General features: G+C 42.1%; 1 protein-coding gene across 4 annotated transcripts in view; it reads left to right on the top strand.

The window, feature by feature from the left end:
- tbc1d22a (TBC1 domain family, member 22a) overlaps positions 1-20,044 on the top strand; it is a 172,811-nt gene that overhangs the window by 115,668 nt on the left and 37,099 nt on the right. For all 4 annotated transcript variants that reach the window (XM_075471316.1, XM_075471315.1, XM_075471319.1 and 1 more), the window contains exon 12: positions 10,164-10,291. In XM_075471316.1, coding sequence (XP_075327431.1) covers positions 10,164-10,291 — 128 coding nt within the window. The remainder of the gene's footprint in view (positions 1-10,163; positions 10,292-20,044) is intronic.

The following is a 20,044-nucleotide window of genomic DNA, read 5'->3' on the forward strand; positions in this document are numbered from 1 at the left end:
TTATTTTCTTCGTGACACCTTTAAATCTCCAGATGTTTCTGCCGTTGTGTTTCTATCATCTGAAAAACAGCCGTTAGAAATTTGCCTCGACGACGTTCCGCTCCACATTGATGTGCTAATTAGCATTGTGCTAATTCGTGAGCTCCATCGTGGTGAAGGGGGGGGTTCTCCGGTCGAGGACCACTGCCCTCCCCCCTTATCTGCACCCCGGCAGATGACATGAAAACATGACTCTGCTCTTTTACTGTATCATCACAGTGGATCCGGAGACATTTTATACCGCGCCCGCCTGACATTAGCGGCTCTAATGAGATCACAGATAGCTCTAATCTCGTGTGACAGGATTGTTTTTCACCCTTCTGTCGACATAAGCATCTGTTCTGAGAACAATGGCCTCTCTCATGCAGAATTACCCATCAGCACTTATCAGATGCACAGTTTTACAGACTGGGGTGCGTTTCCATGACTCGGTCGACTGGTGGAAACGCTGGTTTTCTCACTTCTTTTCTCAGAGTTTTATCCTGGCTTGTTTATCCTTTTTGATAAAGATATTTCTGGTGTGCTTGTTTTGAGAGAAGCGGTCTGTTCGTGATATTAATTTGCGCTCATCAGAGGGAACTTTTAACCTTTTCTGAAAGGGACGGGCCGATGCATCGGCTGTGGATATCTGATACAGGCTCAATAGTTGCTGATGTTGAGTTTGCAAAGACGGTGGAAAAGGAGCTCTGTGAGATGGAGGGAGTGGGGTCGCTCAGATGTGGCTTCATAATAATTATGATAATAATAATGTCTTCACTTTTGGGTCAAATTGACCCGGGGGACATATTTGGGGCTTTGAAAACAATTCTATTATAAAATTTTACTTCATAAATCATTAACATGTATTGTCTTCATCTCATTTTCAAACAACTGAGATAATATATATGGTAAATGAACACAATCAGTCTCTACTAGAACACAATTAACCTTACTCTTTTTGTCTTGAGGTTATAATTGATGTTAAAAATCCACTTTACTCCAGACTTGGGCTCCCTCACTGGGGATGAAGACCGTTCAGTTTGTCCATTCTTAGACAAATGTGTCTGAGGCTGCTCCGGCGGCCTCCTGTGGTGCGTATTCCGACTGAAGGTCATCTTCAAATTCACATTCAGATCTAAATTATCCTCATATTCAGAGACATCTTCCTCTTCCACGTCGCTATATGTGCCCGACTCTCTTCAGATATGAGTTCCAAAGCCCTCTGGCAGCTAAATCTTTTGTGGGTAGGCTAGTTTAAAAGGCTTCTCAATCAGGGGAATAACTTATTAGACCATATCAGGTGCTCTTAATTTAAGATTTTAACTTATTATTTTGCAATATTCCCTCTTGTAGAAGGATTTGTTGACTATTCTACAGTGAGATTAAAACATGTTCAGTACCTGGACTGAAATATTGTTCATTATTTTGTTGCATGCTGTGTTTTTTAGTAATATTTCCTCTTGTTAAAGGCTGACTTGATTATGTTTGATGTGCTGCAGACGGAGGAATTTAAAAGCTTAATGGCTGAACTCAAAGGTGTTTTTATTTGCTTAGATAGCCTGTAGCTCTGTTAAACCTGTTGAGCTTTGTGCAAATTTGAATAAATGTTCGTATACAGTAAGGCTTTTGGTGGTGGGGTTCTGGCTGGGGGCCTGGGCCCCCGTACAGCTGTATGCCTAGCACCGCCCCTGGTTTTTACAATGTTATGGAATAACTATCTAAAAAAGAAAGTGAGAACAAACAGCTTCTGTGTTCTTTGATGATAATAATGTAACATTGTGTGTCTGTGTGTATGCGGGTCAAACTGACCCAAAGACCCCAAAAAATGTAAACTTCTACCATTTTTCTTCTTTTGAAAATTTGAAACTGGTCAGTTTGACACGAGTACCATAAAAGGTTTAACGAGGGTTAAAGCATAAACGCAGTTTAAGGAAGTCTGAGCTCAAACTGAGCTTAGAAAGCAGATATTTGTTTCTTTCCCCTGGAAACAGCCGGTGAGGACATTAGACGTGTCCTGCTCTGCGTGCGCACCCCTCAGACTGGAATTATCTACTCGTAATAATAACTCTAACGCCCATTAGCTTTGCTTTGACGCTCGCAGACGCAGCTCCTCCAAAGACAACAACCACTCTGTCAGCATGTAACGTCTCTTTATCCGTCTTTTATCTCCGTCTTTGTATTTGTTGCATGCACGTGCGTTAGTGCACGTTCATCAGCGTGCAAATTGCCAAAAGGTGAATTTATCTATGCAAATGTTTGTTGAGTTTGTTTTCCTAAATTTGTCAGAACCTTTCCCCATCAGGCCTGTGTTTCATGCACATTTAATCCGTGCTTATTGTATCTGGAGCTCCAGCAGAGCAGATTTCCTTCTGAAATCCTTTTTAAAGCTCCGCAGCGAGGTCTGCTCCGGTGCCTTTTAACCGGACCTGAGGTCAGCTTTCCCCGTCTTCCCACACAGTTCCCTCAGCAACCTTCGCTCGGCACACAGAGTTTCACACGTTCTCTTATTTATGTATTTAAAGAGATTCGCAGATGTCTTATCGGCAGTCGTCCAAACCTTCTGGAAAGTGTGAGGGTTGTGAAACAGCCCTGAAAACTTCGATGGTTCTTCACATTTCAGACATTTTTGTTTGGTTTGTTTTTTGCCGTTTTTTGCTGCACTTGATGTTCAAATGTGTAATTTACACCATACTGAATTTGAATGAGGTACAGCACGCCCTCACCGGGGCACAAAATTCCCCACTAGAGCCAGTTTATCGCTCGGGTTACCATAGAAACGTGTCCGGTTGTTTGTAGGCATAAATGCTTTGTTTATAGCAAACAAAAACTCACTTTTTTAGGTTGTTTTCCGGAACTGGAAGCTTACTTTTGAGGAGCCCATTTGAGCTTTTTAATCAATAAAAACATACAAATGTTAAATTCATTTAATTCAACGATACTTTGTTAACCCTAAAAGGGAAATTATGGTGCTGCAGCATGAATAAATGAAGAGTAACTGTTATACATTTCGTCTTATTTTGAAACTGTTTTTTAAATAGTTTTTTAAATTCTTAGATTGTTTTTAAAGTGTTTATAATTGGATAAAACATTTTATTGCTTTATTATGTCTTGCTACTGGATACTTGAATTTCCTTCGGGATCAATAAAGTATCTATCTATCGATCTATCGATCGTTCTATCTATCGTTCTATCTATCTATCGTTCTATCTATCTATCTATCTATCTATCTATCGTTCTATCGTTCTATCTATCGATCTATCTATCGTTCTATCTATCTATCGATCTATCTATCTATCGTTCTATCTATCTATCGTTCTATCTATCGTTCTATCTATCGATCGTTCTATCTATCTATCATTCTATCTATCTATCGTTCTATCTATCTATCTATCTATCGATCGTTCTATCTATCTATCGTTCTATCTATCTATCTACCGTTCTATCTATCTATCTATCGTTCTATCTATCTACCGTTCTATCTATCTATCTATCTATCTATCTATCTATCTATCTATCTATCTATCGTTCTATCTATCTATCGTTCTATCTATCTATCGTTCTATCGTTCTATCGTTCTATCTATCTATCGATCTATCAATCGTTCTATCTATCTATCGTTCTATCTATCTATCGTTCTGTCTATCTATCGTTCTATCTATCGTTCTATCTATCGATCGTTCTATCTATCGATCGTTCTATCTATCTATCGTTCTATCTATCTATCGTTCTGTCTATCTATCGTTCTATCTATCGTTCTATCTATCGTTCTATCTATCGATCGTTCTATCTATCTATCGTTCTATCTATCTATCGTTCTATCTATCTATCGTTCTATCTATCTATCTATCTATCTATCTATCTATCGTTCTATCTATCTATCGTTCTATCTATCTATCTATCTATCTATCGTTCTATCTATCTATCGTTCTATCTATCTATCGTTCTATCTATCTATCGTTCTATCTATCTATCGTTCTATCTATCTATCTATCTATCTATCTATCTATCTATCTATCTATCGTTCTATCTATCTATCGTTCTATCTATCGTTCTATCTATCGTTCTATCTATCGTTCTATCTATCGATCGTTCTATCTATCTATCGTTCTATCTATCTATCGTTCTATCTATCTATCGTTCTATCTATCTATCTATCGTTCTATCTATCTATCGTTCTATCTATCTATCGTTCTATCTATCTATCTATCGTTCTATCTATCTATCGTTCTATCGTTCTATCTATCTATCTATCTATCGTTCTATCTATCTATCGTTCTATCTATCTATCTATCTATCGTTCTATCTATCTATCGTTCTATCTATCTATCTATCTATCTATCGTTCTATCTATCTATCTATCTATCTATCTATCTATCTATCTATCTATCTATCTATCTATCTATCTATCTATCGTTCTATCTATCTATCGTTCTATCTATCTATCGTTCTATCTATCTATCTATCTATCTATCGTTCTATCTATCTATCGTTCTATCTATCTATCTATCTATCGTTCTATCGTTCTATCTATCTATCTATCTATCTATCTTTCTATCTATCTATCTATCTATCTATCTATCTATCTATCGTTCTATCTATCTATCGTTCTATCTATCTATCTATCTATCTATCGTTCTATCATTGAGCTCCTGCTGTGGGCAGGAATGAGCTCCTGGAGCTGAGGAAGCCTCTGACTGAACACGCACGCTCGTTATTTATCGGTTTTGCGCACGTCCTTCCTGTTTGAACGCCAGTTTTATGTGTAGATAGTGATTTATGCATGTGGCCCGTGATGCTCTGGATGACTCAGAAAGTGTCACATCTGCCTGTTAAGCTGCAGATGTGAGAGCGACGGATGGAGGCGGGTTTACAAACACAGGATTGTCGCCTGATTTATGAATAAAATACGAGTGAAGAGTAAAACAAGGGCGATGAATAAAGGTGTCAGCGCGTTAGAGAAGAATCTGACTGTAATTACACGTTATACCAAGAAGAGTGACGACGACGGGCCTCATCAGCAGAATCCTGAGAGCAGCTCGCCGCTCGCCAGGTAACCTTTGACCTCCTGCTGTCCGTCAGCCGCAGGCGACGGTGTGGCCTTTGTTCTCAGCTTTAACCAGCGGTGGGCAGCAGGACGAGACTCATCAGTCAATCAGCGTCGATGAGACGTGTCACATTCGACCTCTCAGCCCTGATAACGACCCTTCCCAGCATGCTCGGCGCCGCAGCGCTTCGTCTCTCCTTCTGACTGAGTGCGTGTGTTTATTTAGGGACCGAGCAGTGAAACTGCAAGGACCCTATTGTATGTGTAAAGTTTCTTTCTTTCTTTCTTTCTTTCTTTCTTTCTTTGCAAAAGGTGCTCGAAAACTCTTGAAATTTTGCGAGCGCCACCTGCCAGTCGACGACATGAAAGAATCTAAACTTTATATTTTTGGGAGTCGCTCCTTGACTCTGTAGCGCCCCCTACGATGCTTAGAATGGTCCCCGCATTGGGGTTAGTTTCTCGTGGGACGATGTAATTCGGTACACTCATTCATCATGCCCAGACGCACAAAAAAGTCTCATGCCGCCATGGTCCCACGTCCACAGGAAGGCGGCCATTTTGGATGGAAGGTGCGTTTTGGTGCCATTTTTGACCGATTCCACGCCTTGCATATGATCGAACTCCTCCTACAGATTTAATGCTACAGACTTCAAACTTGGCCAGGTTACTCTTAAGACATGGGGGGAAAGATTCATGGAGAAACTTTTTCAAAACTTAAAGGGCGTGGGCGTGGCGACGAAGTTCGATGACTCGCCATCACTCGCCACAAAAAATTAAGTCGCTTATAACTCCCACATACATTATCCAATCTGTCCCAAACTCCATACGGTGAATGCTGGACCCAGCCTGAACGCTCACATATAACATAGTGACATCCACCTATAGCGCCACCTGCTGGTGATTTTTTTTCCACAACTCGCATTTGATCGAACTCCTCCTACAGATTTAATGCTACAGACTTCAAACTTGGCCAGGTTGCTCTTAAGACATGGGGGGGAAATCATGGAGAAACTTTTCAAAACTCTGAACGGTGTGGGCGTGGCCAGGCGGTGAAAATCATGTGATGGCGTTTTTGAAAGCCTTATCATGATCGCAAAGTCATGAAACTTGGCACACACGTCCACCCTGATGACCTCGTACGTATGTAAAGGGTATCGTGTGTGGGCGGAGCAAAATGGCTCAGTGGCGCCCCCTAGAAATGTTCAAAAACCCCTCCGCATTGGGGTTATTATGTGCTCGTACGTACGCAGAGGGTACGGCGTCCAGCGCATGCCCCAACGTGCGCACATCTCGGTCCCGCATACAGCTGCTTGTAGCTTTCTAGTTTCTGGATGCTTTTAAGCTTCTTTTGTTCAGTCGTGTTTAATTTATTCCTGCCGCAAAGCATGTAACGAGCAGCCGCTCGCTGTGTGCGGCGGCGGCGGCGCTGATATTAGGCAGTATAAGTTCATTAGCGCGGTTTGACATTGTCTAAAGTTGTTCCGCTCTCTTCCCCTCCGTTCGGCAGCTGGCTGAGATCTGTCGCCGTGATGCATGCGCCGTTAATGAGCTCTCCTTGTTTGTGCTTTTACGGCAGCATGTGATAATTAAACTGCAGAGAGGAGTGCGAAGAGACGGCTTTGTGTTTACTTTGCACCCCGCTCGTGTGCTGCGGCGGGCGTGCAAGGTGTCATTCAGGTGCCGGCTTTTGTGTGCGCACGTCGCCTCGGTCGGGTAACGTTTCGCCAATAAAGGGGTTATTAAAGCTGTATTTTGGAGATTCAGCTTGTCAGTCAGCCCTGATTAAGAGCACAGAGTGTGAGAGCAGAGGATGCTATAGCTCCCCTCTAACTGGCTTTTCTCATAGATTTCCTGACAGCTCCATAATTACAGCTCTATTATGAGATGTGTGTGTGAGGGAGAGAATGAGTGTCATGGGTTTGATGACTATGAAATGAGAAAGTCTTTGAATACTGAGTGGTATTTTTAATCTTTTGTTATGTAAAGAAGCGTAAAACAAACATTTATCAAGAGCAGAGAAAGGAACAAAGGCGTGTCGCAGCTCCATATGCGACCGGTTTTCAGCTGACAGATTTGCCTCCATCCATCCTTTTCCGGGGGAGTGTTCTGCCAGCGTGCCGCGACACTGACGTTCGAGCCCCACACTGAGACCATATTGAGACTGCATGATGCAACATGTTTGGTTGAGACAAACAACCACAGGAGGCCACACAACCAGCTTATTGCTGTATTTTTCTCATAAAATGAGCACAAACGTGGATTTTTTTGTGCTGGACTAGGAAATCTCTGCTCAGCTGACGTCATTTCTGAATGAAAACAGTATTTGTAACAGCTTTCAGTCTGGTTTTAGAGCCTCTGATAGAAAGTGGCCCGGCTCAGTTGTGATGTGCCACAGGGCTCAGTCCTCGGCCCCCTTTCTGTTCTCTATTTACAACCTCTTGGCCAGCTTATCGCTGTATTTTTCTCATAAAATGAGCACAAACGTTGATTTGTCTGTGCTGGACACACCTACAGTACCGTCACACCACACTCAGTTGGAAATCTTTACTCAGTGGATGTCATTTCTGAATGAAAACAGTATTTTTAACAGCTTTCAGTGTGGTTTTAGAGCTTCTGATAGAAAGTGGCCCGGCTCAGTTGTGGTGTGCCGCAGGGCTCAGCCCTCGGCCCCCTTTCTGTTCTCTATTTACAACCTCTTGGCCGGCTTATTCAAGACCGTAATCTAAATGACCACTTTTATGCTGATGATAGCCAGCTGTTCATGCCCATGGAGCCCACCAATCCCAGCAAATATTGGTCATTTTGATTGGTCCCCCCTGACCCTCCCTCTAGCCTTGGCTAATACCCAAACTGCCAGAACTGTAGGAGTAATATTCGACTGGATGCTCGGGTCAAACATTTACTTCAGCGCAGCTTAAACACTTGTTAAAATCAAGTCATCTCTTCCACCTGCGGACCTTCAGAACGTTATTCCTGCCTTCGTTTTCTCTCGCCTTGTAATTCCTTCACTTCAGCCGAGACTCATCACCGATACGAAGAAGTATGAACACATCACCCCTGTGCTCGCTTCCCTTCACTGGCTTCCTGTTAGATCTCGTATTGATTTAAAAATCTTACCGCTCACCTTCAAAGCCTTTAACGGTTTTGCCCCGAAATGCATCTCAGACTTATTGACCTGGTGTGTGGCCCCCCCCGACCGCTGAGATCCATAGATGGTGCTCTTCTGGCTATCCCCGGATCACAGTTTGTGACAAAGGGAGATGGATCTTTTTCCACATCTCTCCATAAAACTTTCCTTTCCCTTTGATACAGTTGATGAATATATTACATGTTATTTTGCTGTTAATCTGGCTGTCTAAGCCCTCTTTTCTTTTGGATTTTGCTGCTGTTAATCAGTGACATTGCTTAGAAAACTGCAACATTAGTGAAGTTTTTATTTATTATTTTATTGTAATTTAGAGGCAATGAGATTTAGAGCTTAAACTGATGTCACATTAGGCTGTTTTCTCTGTGCTGGACACACCTGCACTACCACCACACCACACTCAGTAGGAAATCTCTGTTCAGCTGATGTCATTTTTGAATGAAAACAGTATTTTTAACAGCTTTCAGTCTGGTTTTAGAGCCTCTGATTGAAAGTGGCCCGACTCAGTTTTGGTGTGCCACAGGGCTCAGTCCTCGGCCCCCTTTCTGTTCTCTATGTAGTTTTTATTTAGTTTTTATTTATTATTTTATTGTAATTTAGAGGCAATAAGATTTTGAGCTTAAACTGATGTTTATTGGGTTGATTTGAGGGTTTATAGTTGGAAACTTGTTGCTTAAATGCAGATATATTTCTGTCCTCGTTAGCAACGCATAGGGATTCATCTAATTGAATATAATGTATGTGTGAAGCTCTCCTTTAAAGTTACCCAAGACTGTCTTTTATCACTTTTAGGAGGGAGGAGTTGCACCATCAGCCCACTTACTGGACAGTTTGATTTGTGATTGAATTCTAGCAGTTTCTGGTGTAAAAGAAAAGTATTTTTAACAGCTTTCAGTCTGGTTTTAGAGCCTCTGATAGAAAGTGGCCCGGCTCAGTTGTGGTGTGCCACAGGGCTCAGTCCTCGGCCCCCTTTCTGTTCTCTATTTAGTTTTTATTTATTATTTTATTGTAATTTAGAGGCAATAAGATTTAGAGCTTAAACTGATGTTTATTGGGTGGATTTGAGGGTTTATAGTTGGAAACTTGTTGCTTAAATGCAGATATATTTCTGTCCTCGTTAGCACGGCATAGGGATTCATGTCATTTAATCTAATTTATGTGTGAAACTATCCTTTAAAGTTACCCAACACTGTCTTTTATCACTTTTAGGAGGGAGGAGTTGCACCATCAGCCCACTTACTGGACAGTTTGATTTGTGATTGAATTTAAGCAGTTGTCTGGTGTAAAAGGAGGATAAAAACTCGCCTTTTTAAGTTTGGAGTCAGAGAAACTTTGTGTTTCACTCGCAGTGAACGCTTTAGATTTGTCACATTAGGCTGTTCTCTCTGGATAATCTCCTTTGTTCGACAACAGATAATTAATCTTGGGCGCCTGGTGTAGAAACGCCGGAGCTTTTATCTAAAGGTGGCGTTCGGACAGGGTCACGACCGCTTGTTCTTCGTACGTAAGCACAAAAGGCGACTAAATATAATTCTTATCAGCTACTACTCGGGCCACGAGTGTCACATGAATAATTAACAGGCTCTCCATACGTTAGAAGCAAACATGGTGGCTGTCGGCGCCTCTCCTTGGCGTTGACCTACTTTACATGCACTCCAGTCTTCACCGGAGCGACATGTCATCTCTCTGGAGCATCGGTTAACAACACAATTACGCTCCCATTTCTCCTGCTGCTCGGTTATAAAGCTTTTCTGAGACAATTTGGATAGCTCTGTAATCACATTTCAATTATGAGGAAAAGGCCGTGCGTGTGACACTCACGGCAGCAGCTATTAATAGAGCCGTAATGGAGTCTATCTGCTCCGTTGTTACTGTCACCTTTGCTGGAACTCATTTTCCGCCCCTGATATAGACATCTGTGTGCTGCTTAAATGTTATTTTTACTGTCTTTGGCAGAGTCTGTGCACCGCCACATGCAGCAGTACGAGGTGGAGTACCTGCAGTTTGCCTTCCGCTGGATGAACAACCTCCTGATGAGGGAGCTGCCACTGCGCTGCACCATCAGGCTGTGGGACACCTATCAGGTACAAACACACCCGCACAAACACGCAGGAAGCCTGCAGTTACCCAGCCGTTTGTTATCTGCTCGCTTCTCGCTATCCGGCTCCGCGGGAGGCTTTAGAAAACGGGGATATTCCCCGATAATGACATCTGTGACTCCCTCAGAAGCGGCGCTTTTGTGTTGGCTGCTATTATTTTTTTTCCAGCCTGCCCGGCAGCATGATGCAACCCGATGCAGGAATCCTTCTACAGAGGTCTAACAGCGTTGCAGCTCTTTGCAGTGAGCTGTTTTACTACCAACAGATCTGCACACGAGCACGAATCAATGAAAGGACGTGCGTGATCATAACCATAAAGATGATGTCTCTGGCGCCTTTTAAACTTTAACAGTAGAGCCTGTTATTGTTGAGCAGAGCTCCTTTTCCACAAATATGTTATCGTGCATTAACGCAGCTTTTATTTTGTAAAAGTCTGTTGCTCACAGGCTTTTATTTTGTAAAAGTCTGCTGCTGTGGAACAGGAAAAGAAAGTAATCGGCGGATCCACCAAACATGGAGAAGGGTACGGAACTTTTACATTTTCATGTTAAAGTTCTTCCAGACGGCGGAGTCGACAGAACCAAAGTCATCTGTAAACACTGCCAAGTTGAATTGTCTTCTCAGCGTAGTAGTTCCAGTCTAAAATATCACTTAAAGGCAAAACACACAACTGATAGCAGCAAGTCATTCAAGGAAACAGACAGTGGAGCGAGGCTTCTACATAAAAACTACAGAAAGATGCTGATGCTAAAAGTGTGTTTGCACAACAAATGTTATGGCACTTTCATTCATATGGCAGCACATTTAAAATAAAGCTAAATGCTAAAAGCTATACGCTACTTTTGGATTCATTTTGGGATTCTGCGTGCAAATGAGATTAATCGTGATTAATCAGGGAAATCATGTGATTAACTAGATTAAACATTTTAATCGTTGCCCAGCCCTAAATTCAAACGTCTGCAGAGTGACGGGGAGCGCTGCTGTTGGAAGTGTTTTGGCTCACAGCGAGAGCGTTGCATAAAGCACATGGTCGACCTCGCCGTGATTAAGCAACGCCGGCGTGCTTTGTGTGCGCGGCGCGTCGCGGCAGCCTTGACAAATATCTCTCTGCAAAAAGGACTGTAGAGGATCTTAATACACTTAAAACAAATGTGCCCCTCTTGATCCCGCTGCCCTGTGGCATTTAGATACAGCTTAATGGGCCAGATTGTTAACCTCGGTTGGCATTGTCAATACCACCTAATGTCTGATATTGATTCAGTGTGTGTGAGTGTGTGTGTGTGAGTGTGTGTGTGTGTGTGAGTGTCCGTGCTGGGGTGTGCGTCCGGGCCTTGAGCTGAGTACATATAATGGATTTTCCAGTTGATGCCGAGGTTGAAAGTGTAAGACATGTGACCACATCGGAGTGTTTGATTAGGTGAGACACGCCGATATAAGAGGAACGAAGGGTTGAAGCAGAGTTTAACGAGGACGATGCTTCCAGCTGTGCCAGCTGTTCGTATCGCTGCGGATCTGTCAGGAAAACATCTGCATTTCGGCTTCTTCCTGCTGCCTGTTCAACACTTTTAAAATGTCACTCGTCATATGCACCATTAGGCTCGTGTCTTTCATGTTTTGGATCAAAAGTGGGACGTTTCTTTGTCTAATTCTTTCATCGGGCGGTGGGAAATGTAGACTTTATTTCAGGGAAATTCAAAGCTTTCTTATTTTGTGCTGCTGTGAGGGCAATCGAAAGGAGAAGTAATTAAAGCGTGGAGAAGAAGAGAAGGTGAGGAACTAAAGGGCAGTCTTGACAGGATTATGAGAGCTTATGGACAAAGAATGAATGCGGTGTGTAAAAAAAAATAGAGGTTAACAGAAATGTAGAGACTCAAGAAAGTATAATTTAAGCGACGTATGCAAATTTACTGTAGCTAAGGCCAAAAGAGAAATGAAAAGGAGATGCTGTTGTTGGGATTTCATTATGGAATGATGCTAATATAAATGTAAGAAATTGTAGAACATTTTTGGTTTTCAAAAGGATGGTTTCTAAAGCACTTTTTGAGGGCTACAAGTATTTCTAATTTGTGAAGGATTTTGTGTTTATTTATGATTTTGTTTCATTATTCTTCTATTTTTTTCTGTTTTTTGTCTTTTCTCTTTTTACTATTACTTTTCTTCTTACTTTAGTAAAAATATTGGTTGATGGGTAGCTTAATTTTGTTCAACAGGACAGGCTTAAATATAAGCATTACGCTTCAGCCTGTAGGCCTTTTCAGTCACTTAAAAAAAGAAATGCTATGATTGTACTGAACACATTAGTTGTTTACTGTGTGACTGAATAAAAAAAACAAACAAAAACGTAGAGAAAGTCTCAGTTTATAGCTGCTGTGCTCACATCAAACCATAGCTTCACTGGAAAAAATCAAAGTCTTACCAAGTATATTTGTCTCATTTCTAGTCAAAATATCTCATTACACTTAATATAAGACACAGCTGCCTAACAAGTACTATTTCAGCCAGATACAGGGACTTGTTTGAAGACAATACATCTGGAATATCTTGAAAACAAATTGTTTTTAGTCACATTTCACATGAAACAAGCTGTTTTTGATATTTGAAGAGGTTTTTAAGCTAATTTCAAGATCACTTTTATCTCAAAAGTTCCTAAATATCACATCTTATTTCAAGAAATCTTGACAAGCCGATTTTCATTAGTTCCATTGGCAGATTTTTTTGCTTATTTCAAGCAAAAACGTCTTTTATTTGTTGTTTTTTTACTTGGAGGGGCATTTTTTCCAGTGGTGAACTGATAAATAGCTTAAACTGAATGATGTCTGAAGCTTTATGAACGATGGTGAGCATGACATCAATGGGAGCTGACAGGTAGAAACCACACAGAGTGGGATAGCTGGTTCATGGTGGAGCAGACCAGGTAGGAAGCTCCTGTCAGCATATTCTCGGCATTCAGCGGCAGATACATCAAGTGGAGCTTTATGAGGACACCTTGGGAGTGTTTTTGTGTTTTAGTGTACTTTTTAAGCTGAGTACAGCTCGGTTCTGTCCTGAAAACACCCCATCATTGGACGCTTAGGTGATTTTCCACCTATTTGATTTATTCATGAGTGGATTAATGGAGGAAAAGGGTCAGAGATGGACTGAGTAAGTGTTTTTTGTATATACCTTGAGTTGCATTAGGACGGTGATAAATCCAGAGTGAGTCTGTAGCGCTTCCCGGAAAGTATTACTGAACTTGGATGACAAAATGGAACAAGAAGACCGACAAAACAAAGGCCCACAATGCTGCCAAAGCTGCAAAAATAAGGAATTATTCAAAGAAGTGACACAAACAGCCAAAGAAGAAGAAGGGATGCTTTACCTACACTTAGAATGGGCGATATGGGATCAGTTGATATCGATATATATCGGGTTCATAACTTTCAGCATCCCCTTAAACCCCTTATTATCCACTCTGCTTATTGGCAACAGGTCTTTAGCAACACAAACCACGAACCTTTCCGGCCCTTCTTTTCAACGATGTCATCAATGATGTCATCCCTGACGCCTCAGGCTGTGTCTTCCGTCGTTTCTTCAGAGGGAACAATCATTTTCTGTTGGTTGCCACAATATTCATAGAGGGGCCAAGTATTTGTCCAACACATAGAGGTATTATAAGTGGATAAGGCGCCGCCGCTCAGCCGGCACGCCAATTTTTCCCAGTGGCCACTCGTGGTATTGCAACAAAAAAAATCCCTTGTAGCCCAAAAAGCATTTGTCCCATAGACCGCTCAGCTGATGTCATTTCTGAATCAAAACAGTATTTTTAACAGTTTTCAGTCTGGTTTTAGAGCCTCTGATAGAAGGCTCTATCAGTTGTGGTGTGCCGCAGGGCTCAGTCCTCGGCCCCCTTTCTGTTCTCTATTTACATCCTCTTGGCCGGCTTATTCAAGATCATAATCTAAATGACCACTTTTATGCTGATGACAGCCAGCTGTTCATGCCCATGGAGTCCACCGATCCCAGCAAATATCGGTCATTTTGATTGGTCCCCCCCCCCCATTTTAAGTGGCCCGGCTCAGTTGTGGTGGGCCACAGGGCTCAGCCCTCGACCGCAACAGTAAAAGAGATTCCTGTAAAACTGTTCACAGGACGCCTCCGGCTGTAACCGCTGTTATTTACTAATCTTTGTATTCTATATTTTTAAGTCATGAACTTTTTATCCATCAAAAAGTTTTCTAACGGCCAGAAAAGTCTCTTTTCCCAGCGTGACCTCACAGCTGTGTACGTGCACTGTGATGTGTACGTACGTGCACGTCGTCATCACCCCGGGGCATGATGGGAGCCCCCAAAGCATCATGGGAAGGTGACTCTACTGCGCATGCTCTATGGGCCGCATAACGCGGAAGTAAACCCGGAAGTCAGAAACTTTTCCGGCGTATGCGCCAGGCGAGCAACTCCATTGAAATCAACGGCGGCCATTTTGTGGTCTGGTATCCAGATAATATAATACATCCATGTTTTCAACATGGTTCAAGATCGTTCAAATCTTCCTCTGTAAGCTTTATTCATCGCTCTCGGACAAAGGACAGATGAGTGACAGGACAGGGGCACTTTGGGGGCCAATCAGCAGCTGCTGGCTCTATTCCAGCCACGTTTCACCTTGCAGTCGTGTCCCATTTACCATTCAGGACATAGTAATAAGAAATAATAATCATGATAATACATTTGATTTATAGGCGCCTTTCTCAAGTAAAACATAACAATCAGAACATAATAAAGCAGCAATGAAGTGCAACAGCGAGGTCATTCCAGGATTCCCAGGATTAAAGGGGATATTTTAAGGGTTTTTAAGGTCGTGATTTGATGGAGATGAAAGAATCTGAATGTTTTATATCCCTTTTAGGGACATTATTTATGTGGGGCTGGAATGATAGGAACCAGGATTCGGGGCGATAGAGAGAAGGTAGATGGTGAGCAGGTGAGGAGAGATGGTTGGGATGACACATTATTCAGAGAGAGGTGGTCATGAACCTGAGATGCAACAGTTTTCTCCAGGATTTTGGTCAGAATGAGGGGAACAATAGACCCCAGCAGTCACTTACCAGGTGATAAAATGAAGTAAAAACAACATCGGATCATTTTAAGGGCTCAGGAGAACCTGTTATTTTCCTAAAAATCGAGGAGTAAAAGAGGTTTGTTTAGGCAGAGAAACTATAAAGCTGTACGTGTCCTGCACACCTCCTCCAGGGCTGAATTAAAAAAAAAAGAAAAAAAAAAAGAATCTTTTATTCCGCACCTGCTCCAGATCGAAGCCAAAAAGGTAAATCATCTCCGAATGAGGCCACATCCAACATCTGGAACAAACCTCCATGTAAATCCATCCATAAATATCTGAGTAACCGGCAGAAAACAAGCAGAGAATGTGTCCTTCCTGTTTTTTTTAACCTTCACACGTATAAAAATGGACTTTTAGATCGTTTTATGATGTCATATGAAGGAACATCACGAGAAAATCAATTCTCTAAGTGGCAGCTCAGCTCATCTGCTGCCAGGTGTACTTCACAAGAACTGCAAGCTGCATGTGACACGTGCACGGCGTCCGTTACACAGCCATTGTGTGTGTGTGTGTGTGTGTGTGTGTGTGTGTGTGTGAGCCCAGACAAATGTTGGAAGAAGGTGAAGAAATGAGTCCAATTTTCCAGCATCATAAACGACTAAATATGTCTCATTCGAGTTGCTATCCTAATTATTATTGATGATTGTGTTTCTTACAGAATCACAGCCTCCGTTTACTCCGTTTATTGTTTGGAATCGACCAAACGCGACGTCGATCTCTTCAAATATATGAATAAATCTAAATTAGTGCTGATTTTTATTTATTTATTTATTTATTTTTTAGCATTTCACACTTCATTTAGGCTCGGTTTCAGATAAACACGTCGCTTAGCGAGCGTTTCGGGACTTCTTCACTCGATTCAGACAACAGAGTGATTTGATTTGTGTTGAGAAATGAAACGAGTTTAACTGATAGACACTGAAGTGGAAGCAGGAAGTCATTAGCTTCATCACTGCCTTCAGTTTTCAGTCCTTGCAGAGCTTAAATCATCAGCATGAATTAAAGTCCAGCTCAGGTTAAAAAGACAAAGAAGAAAGAAATAAGAATGAATCTTTAAACGGTGTCCCTTCTTTGACGTGACTCGACGACAATGCAAAGCAAGAACACTTTGTTCCTGTAATCCATCTGCTGAATATTTGATGCTTTACAACCTCGTTTGGGCTGTTGCCTGAACGCACGCATGTTTCCTCTGGCGGGCTTCTTCTCAGTGCCTTTAACTCCAGTCCTGCGCTGGCGGGGGAACCGGCCATTTCCACTCATGAAACTTTCAGCAGAGCTGACAGCACAAAGGTGTTCGGCTCTGCTTTTGTGTTGTTTCTGTGTTCTCCTCTTCTTTCGCCCTCAGCTGCCCGTCATCTTCCCGTGGAGCTCATCCCAGATTCATTGGCCGTGTTCGAAACCGCCTACTGCATGCTACATACTACTTACTGCATACTCATCGATCAGACAGTATGCAGAGTGTTTACCCACAATGCATTTCGCTCCTGCCCGAGCCAAAATCAGCCGGCCTGAAGCAGATTTCCCTTAAGCTCTAAACTCTGTAAACTTTAGCAACATTTGAAACATTTTCAGGTGAGAAAGTAGTCGTTTAGATCCCCAACGTGTTGAAAACCTGACAAAATACCGGCTGTTTACAATTTTGTTCCCACGAATTCGGCGCTACTAAAGCTAGCCGCAGTGAGCAACGCACTTCCGGTTATTTTCACAAAATAAAATACCCGTTGCCTTTTATCATAGGGAAAGCCATTACCATACAATTGGTGCTTTTGTTTTGAAAACAGGAAGTGAACCTACCCTCGTTGTAGCTAGCTTGAAACTGCCGTTTTGACAGGAAATGACGATCGGCGACGTCACGTTACGTTGCATCTTGGGTAGTTTGAGTATGAGTAGTAACCTCATGATGCATACCCAACATTTCGGAGAATCTAGTATGCATCCGGGAACTTCTCGCTAACTCAAACTCGCATACAAACTCAAAAAGTTAGTAGGAGTAGTAGGAGAAGTATGCGGTTTTTAACACAGCCATTGTCTTCTTTATTCCCGTCATTACCTTTTGCTGAAGTCTGTTTAGATGTTTCCCTGCGTCAACACACCTGATTCAGATGAAATGGATCTCTTCAACAGATTGTTACGTCCTGCAGCAGCCTGCTGATGATGTGTTGAAGCAGGAAAACGTCTAAAACCTGCAGGCCATCCTGGACCGAGTAAGAAGCCTCGCAGCTGCGTTTTGGACCTTTTTTAAGCCCAAAGATGACTTATAACAGTCCAATCATGAGGAAACAAAGGCTTGAATCGTCATTTCTAATTCCGACTTGGACACCAATCGGTAATATTATGTTTCATAGATGAAAAAAGCATGAATGTGAACATCAAAACTAAGAGCCTGGTCGAATGTAACGCCGACATTTCAGACCGTTGAACGAACCAGTGAGCAGCCATCCGGCTCTTTGTGGCATCAATGCTGCCCTGAAGGACAGATTCTGATGTTCCTGGAGAAAAAGGAAACGTACAGTTGGATATCATCTGCGTAATAATGATATGAGAGCCCTTTAAAGGGGTTCAAGGTGTGTCCAAGTGGTGGGAAACAGAACAGAACCAGATGAGGACACAAAGCCAAGAAGGAAACCCATCTGGGGCTGATCCACCCATGTCCTTAACCTGTCGTTTTAAAGTGCAGAACAGAGTATTCATCTCTCTTCGTTAAGATGACATAAATTAGCTGTTTGGCCTAAAATACAAGATTTAAATCGGTCTGAAGGGTCAAAGCTTCACGCTGTTTGGCTCCAAAGATGCCGGCGTTCTGGGGACCCGTTCTAAGACTTTTTGTTCCTTTTTGAAACACTGATAATAAACAGAGAAGACTCTTTTTGGGCTTCTTTCAAACACCGATAATAAACAGAAGACTTTGCCCTTTGCAGCTGAGCCTGTGTGTCCGTGTGTGTCTTCCAAGGGAGATTTTAACCTGAGTGTTGTAATGTCTCCGTTGTGGTTTTCTCTCTGCAGCGTGGCCATCTGTTCAGTGGTCTGATCCAACCCTTCCTCTTCCTGTCCTCTCGTCTCTCTTTCTATCTGCATATTTGGTCTGTTTTTACTCCCTTTCTGCTTCCTCTCCTGCCTGTTGTCCGCTCGCCTCTCCATCGATCTTAAAAAGAGGCAGAAGCAGAAAGACGGAGATGGGGGGTGATTCAGAGTGAAACACACTCACAGAAACCTCTGCAGACAGACGGCAGCTACATTTCCCCTGTTGCGTGGAGCATGAAATTAGCAAGTAGCGCAGTGTGGCAGCATTAGCATGGCTGTTAAAGGGGATACTGTGACAGCTTTCAGCTCTGAAACATGGCTCTCTTTAGTGCTGTCGGTGACCGTTGAAAAGCTGGGGCTGAGACGTGATTACACGTGTTGCTTTAACTGCAGCACAGGTTCAGATCTCAGCTACAGACTCTAATCTGACTATAAACCTGTGTTTTATATGCAGTTAGCTTCTCCTCCACTGGCTTTTATAACGACACCTGATGCTAACAAGCTGCGTCCACTCAGGCCCACCTTTCAGTTGCTTAATATATGAATTACACAGCAGAATAAACTGGGTAAAACGGGTTAGAAGATGCAGTTTGACCATTTCAAACCATTTCAAAGCCCTATATGTCATCATGGCAGACAGTGAAAGACTACAGAGCCAAACCCACTGGAATGTGGCTCTTTTACCGTTGAAAGGTGCGAGCCTCTCGCAGCAAATATTGTGACAGCGGCGTGACACTCGTTCACCTTTTCCTCACTCATCACTTCCCACCTGTGCAGCGAGTGTGAAGGGGATTAGCTGTCAGGAGCCTGTCAGCTAGCGTTAGCTGCCACAACAGGCTCCTGGTCAGCGTCTGGAATGGGAGGAAATGGGAGAAAATAGTTTATGATAACAATTGTGAGCAGCGCCGTCACACAGTTATTGGTCCTCCTCTCAGTCCAACCCTCTCAAAGCGTAAAGTGATGTCAGAAGATGCCTGAGAATCTGGTTGTACAACAGGCTGGTGTCATTCAGTTAGAAAAACGCCCTGTTTTCCTTCATTACACTGGAAAAAATGCCCCTACAAAAATAAGTAAGAAAAACAACAAATAAAAGATGTTTTTTGCTTGAAATAAGCAAAAAATCAGCCAATGGAACTAGTAAAAATCGGCTTGTCAAGATTTCTTGAAATAAAATGTGATATTTAGGACTTTTGAGATAAAAGTGATCTTGAAATTAGCTTAAAAACCTCTTCAAATGAAAAAAAAGCTTGTTTCATATGATATGTGACTCAAAAAAAAATTGTTTTCAAGACTTTTTCATTTAACAAGATATTCCAGATGTATTGTCTTCAAAAAAGTCTCTATATCTGGCTGAAATGGTACTTGTTAGGCAGTCGTGTCTTATATTAAGTGTAATGAGATATTTTGACTAGAAATTAGACAAATATACTTGGTAAGACATTGATTTTTTTTCGAGTGTTTATTGTGTAATTTTTAAACAAAATACGTAAAGGGATCAATAATGAAGGCGATTATTCCGGTTATATTACATTTAACTGAGGCTAAAGAAGAAGAAGAAGCAGCAACGAGCTCACATTTCTGTGATGTTCGTGGTCACGCAGGAGAGGAAGGCGTCTGAATTA

Source organism: Odontesthes bonariensis, chromosome 8 (assembly GCF_027942865.1).
Source record: "Odontesthes bonariensis isolate fOdoBon6 chromosome 8, fOdoBon6.hap1, whole genome shotgun sequence".
NCBI classification, from domain to species: Eukaryota; Metazoa; Chordata; class Actinopteri; order Atheriniformes; family Atherinopsidae; genus Odontesthes; species Odontesthes bonariensis.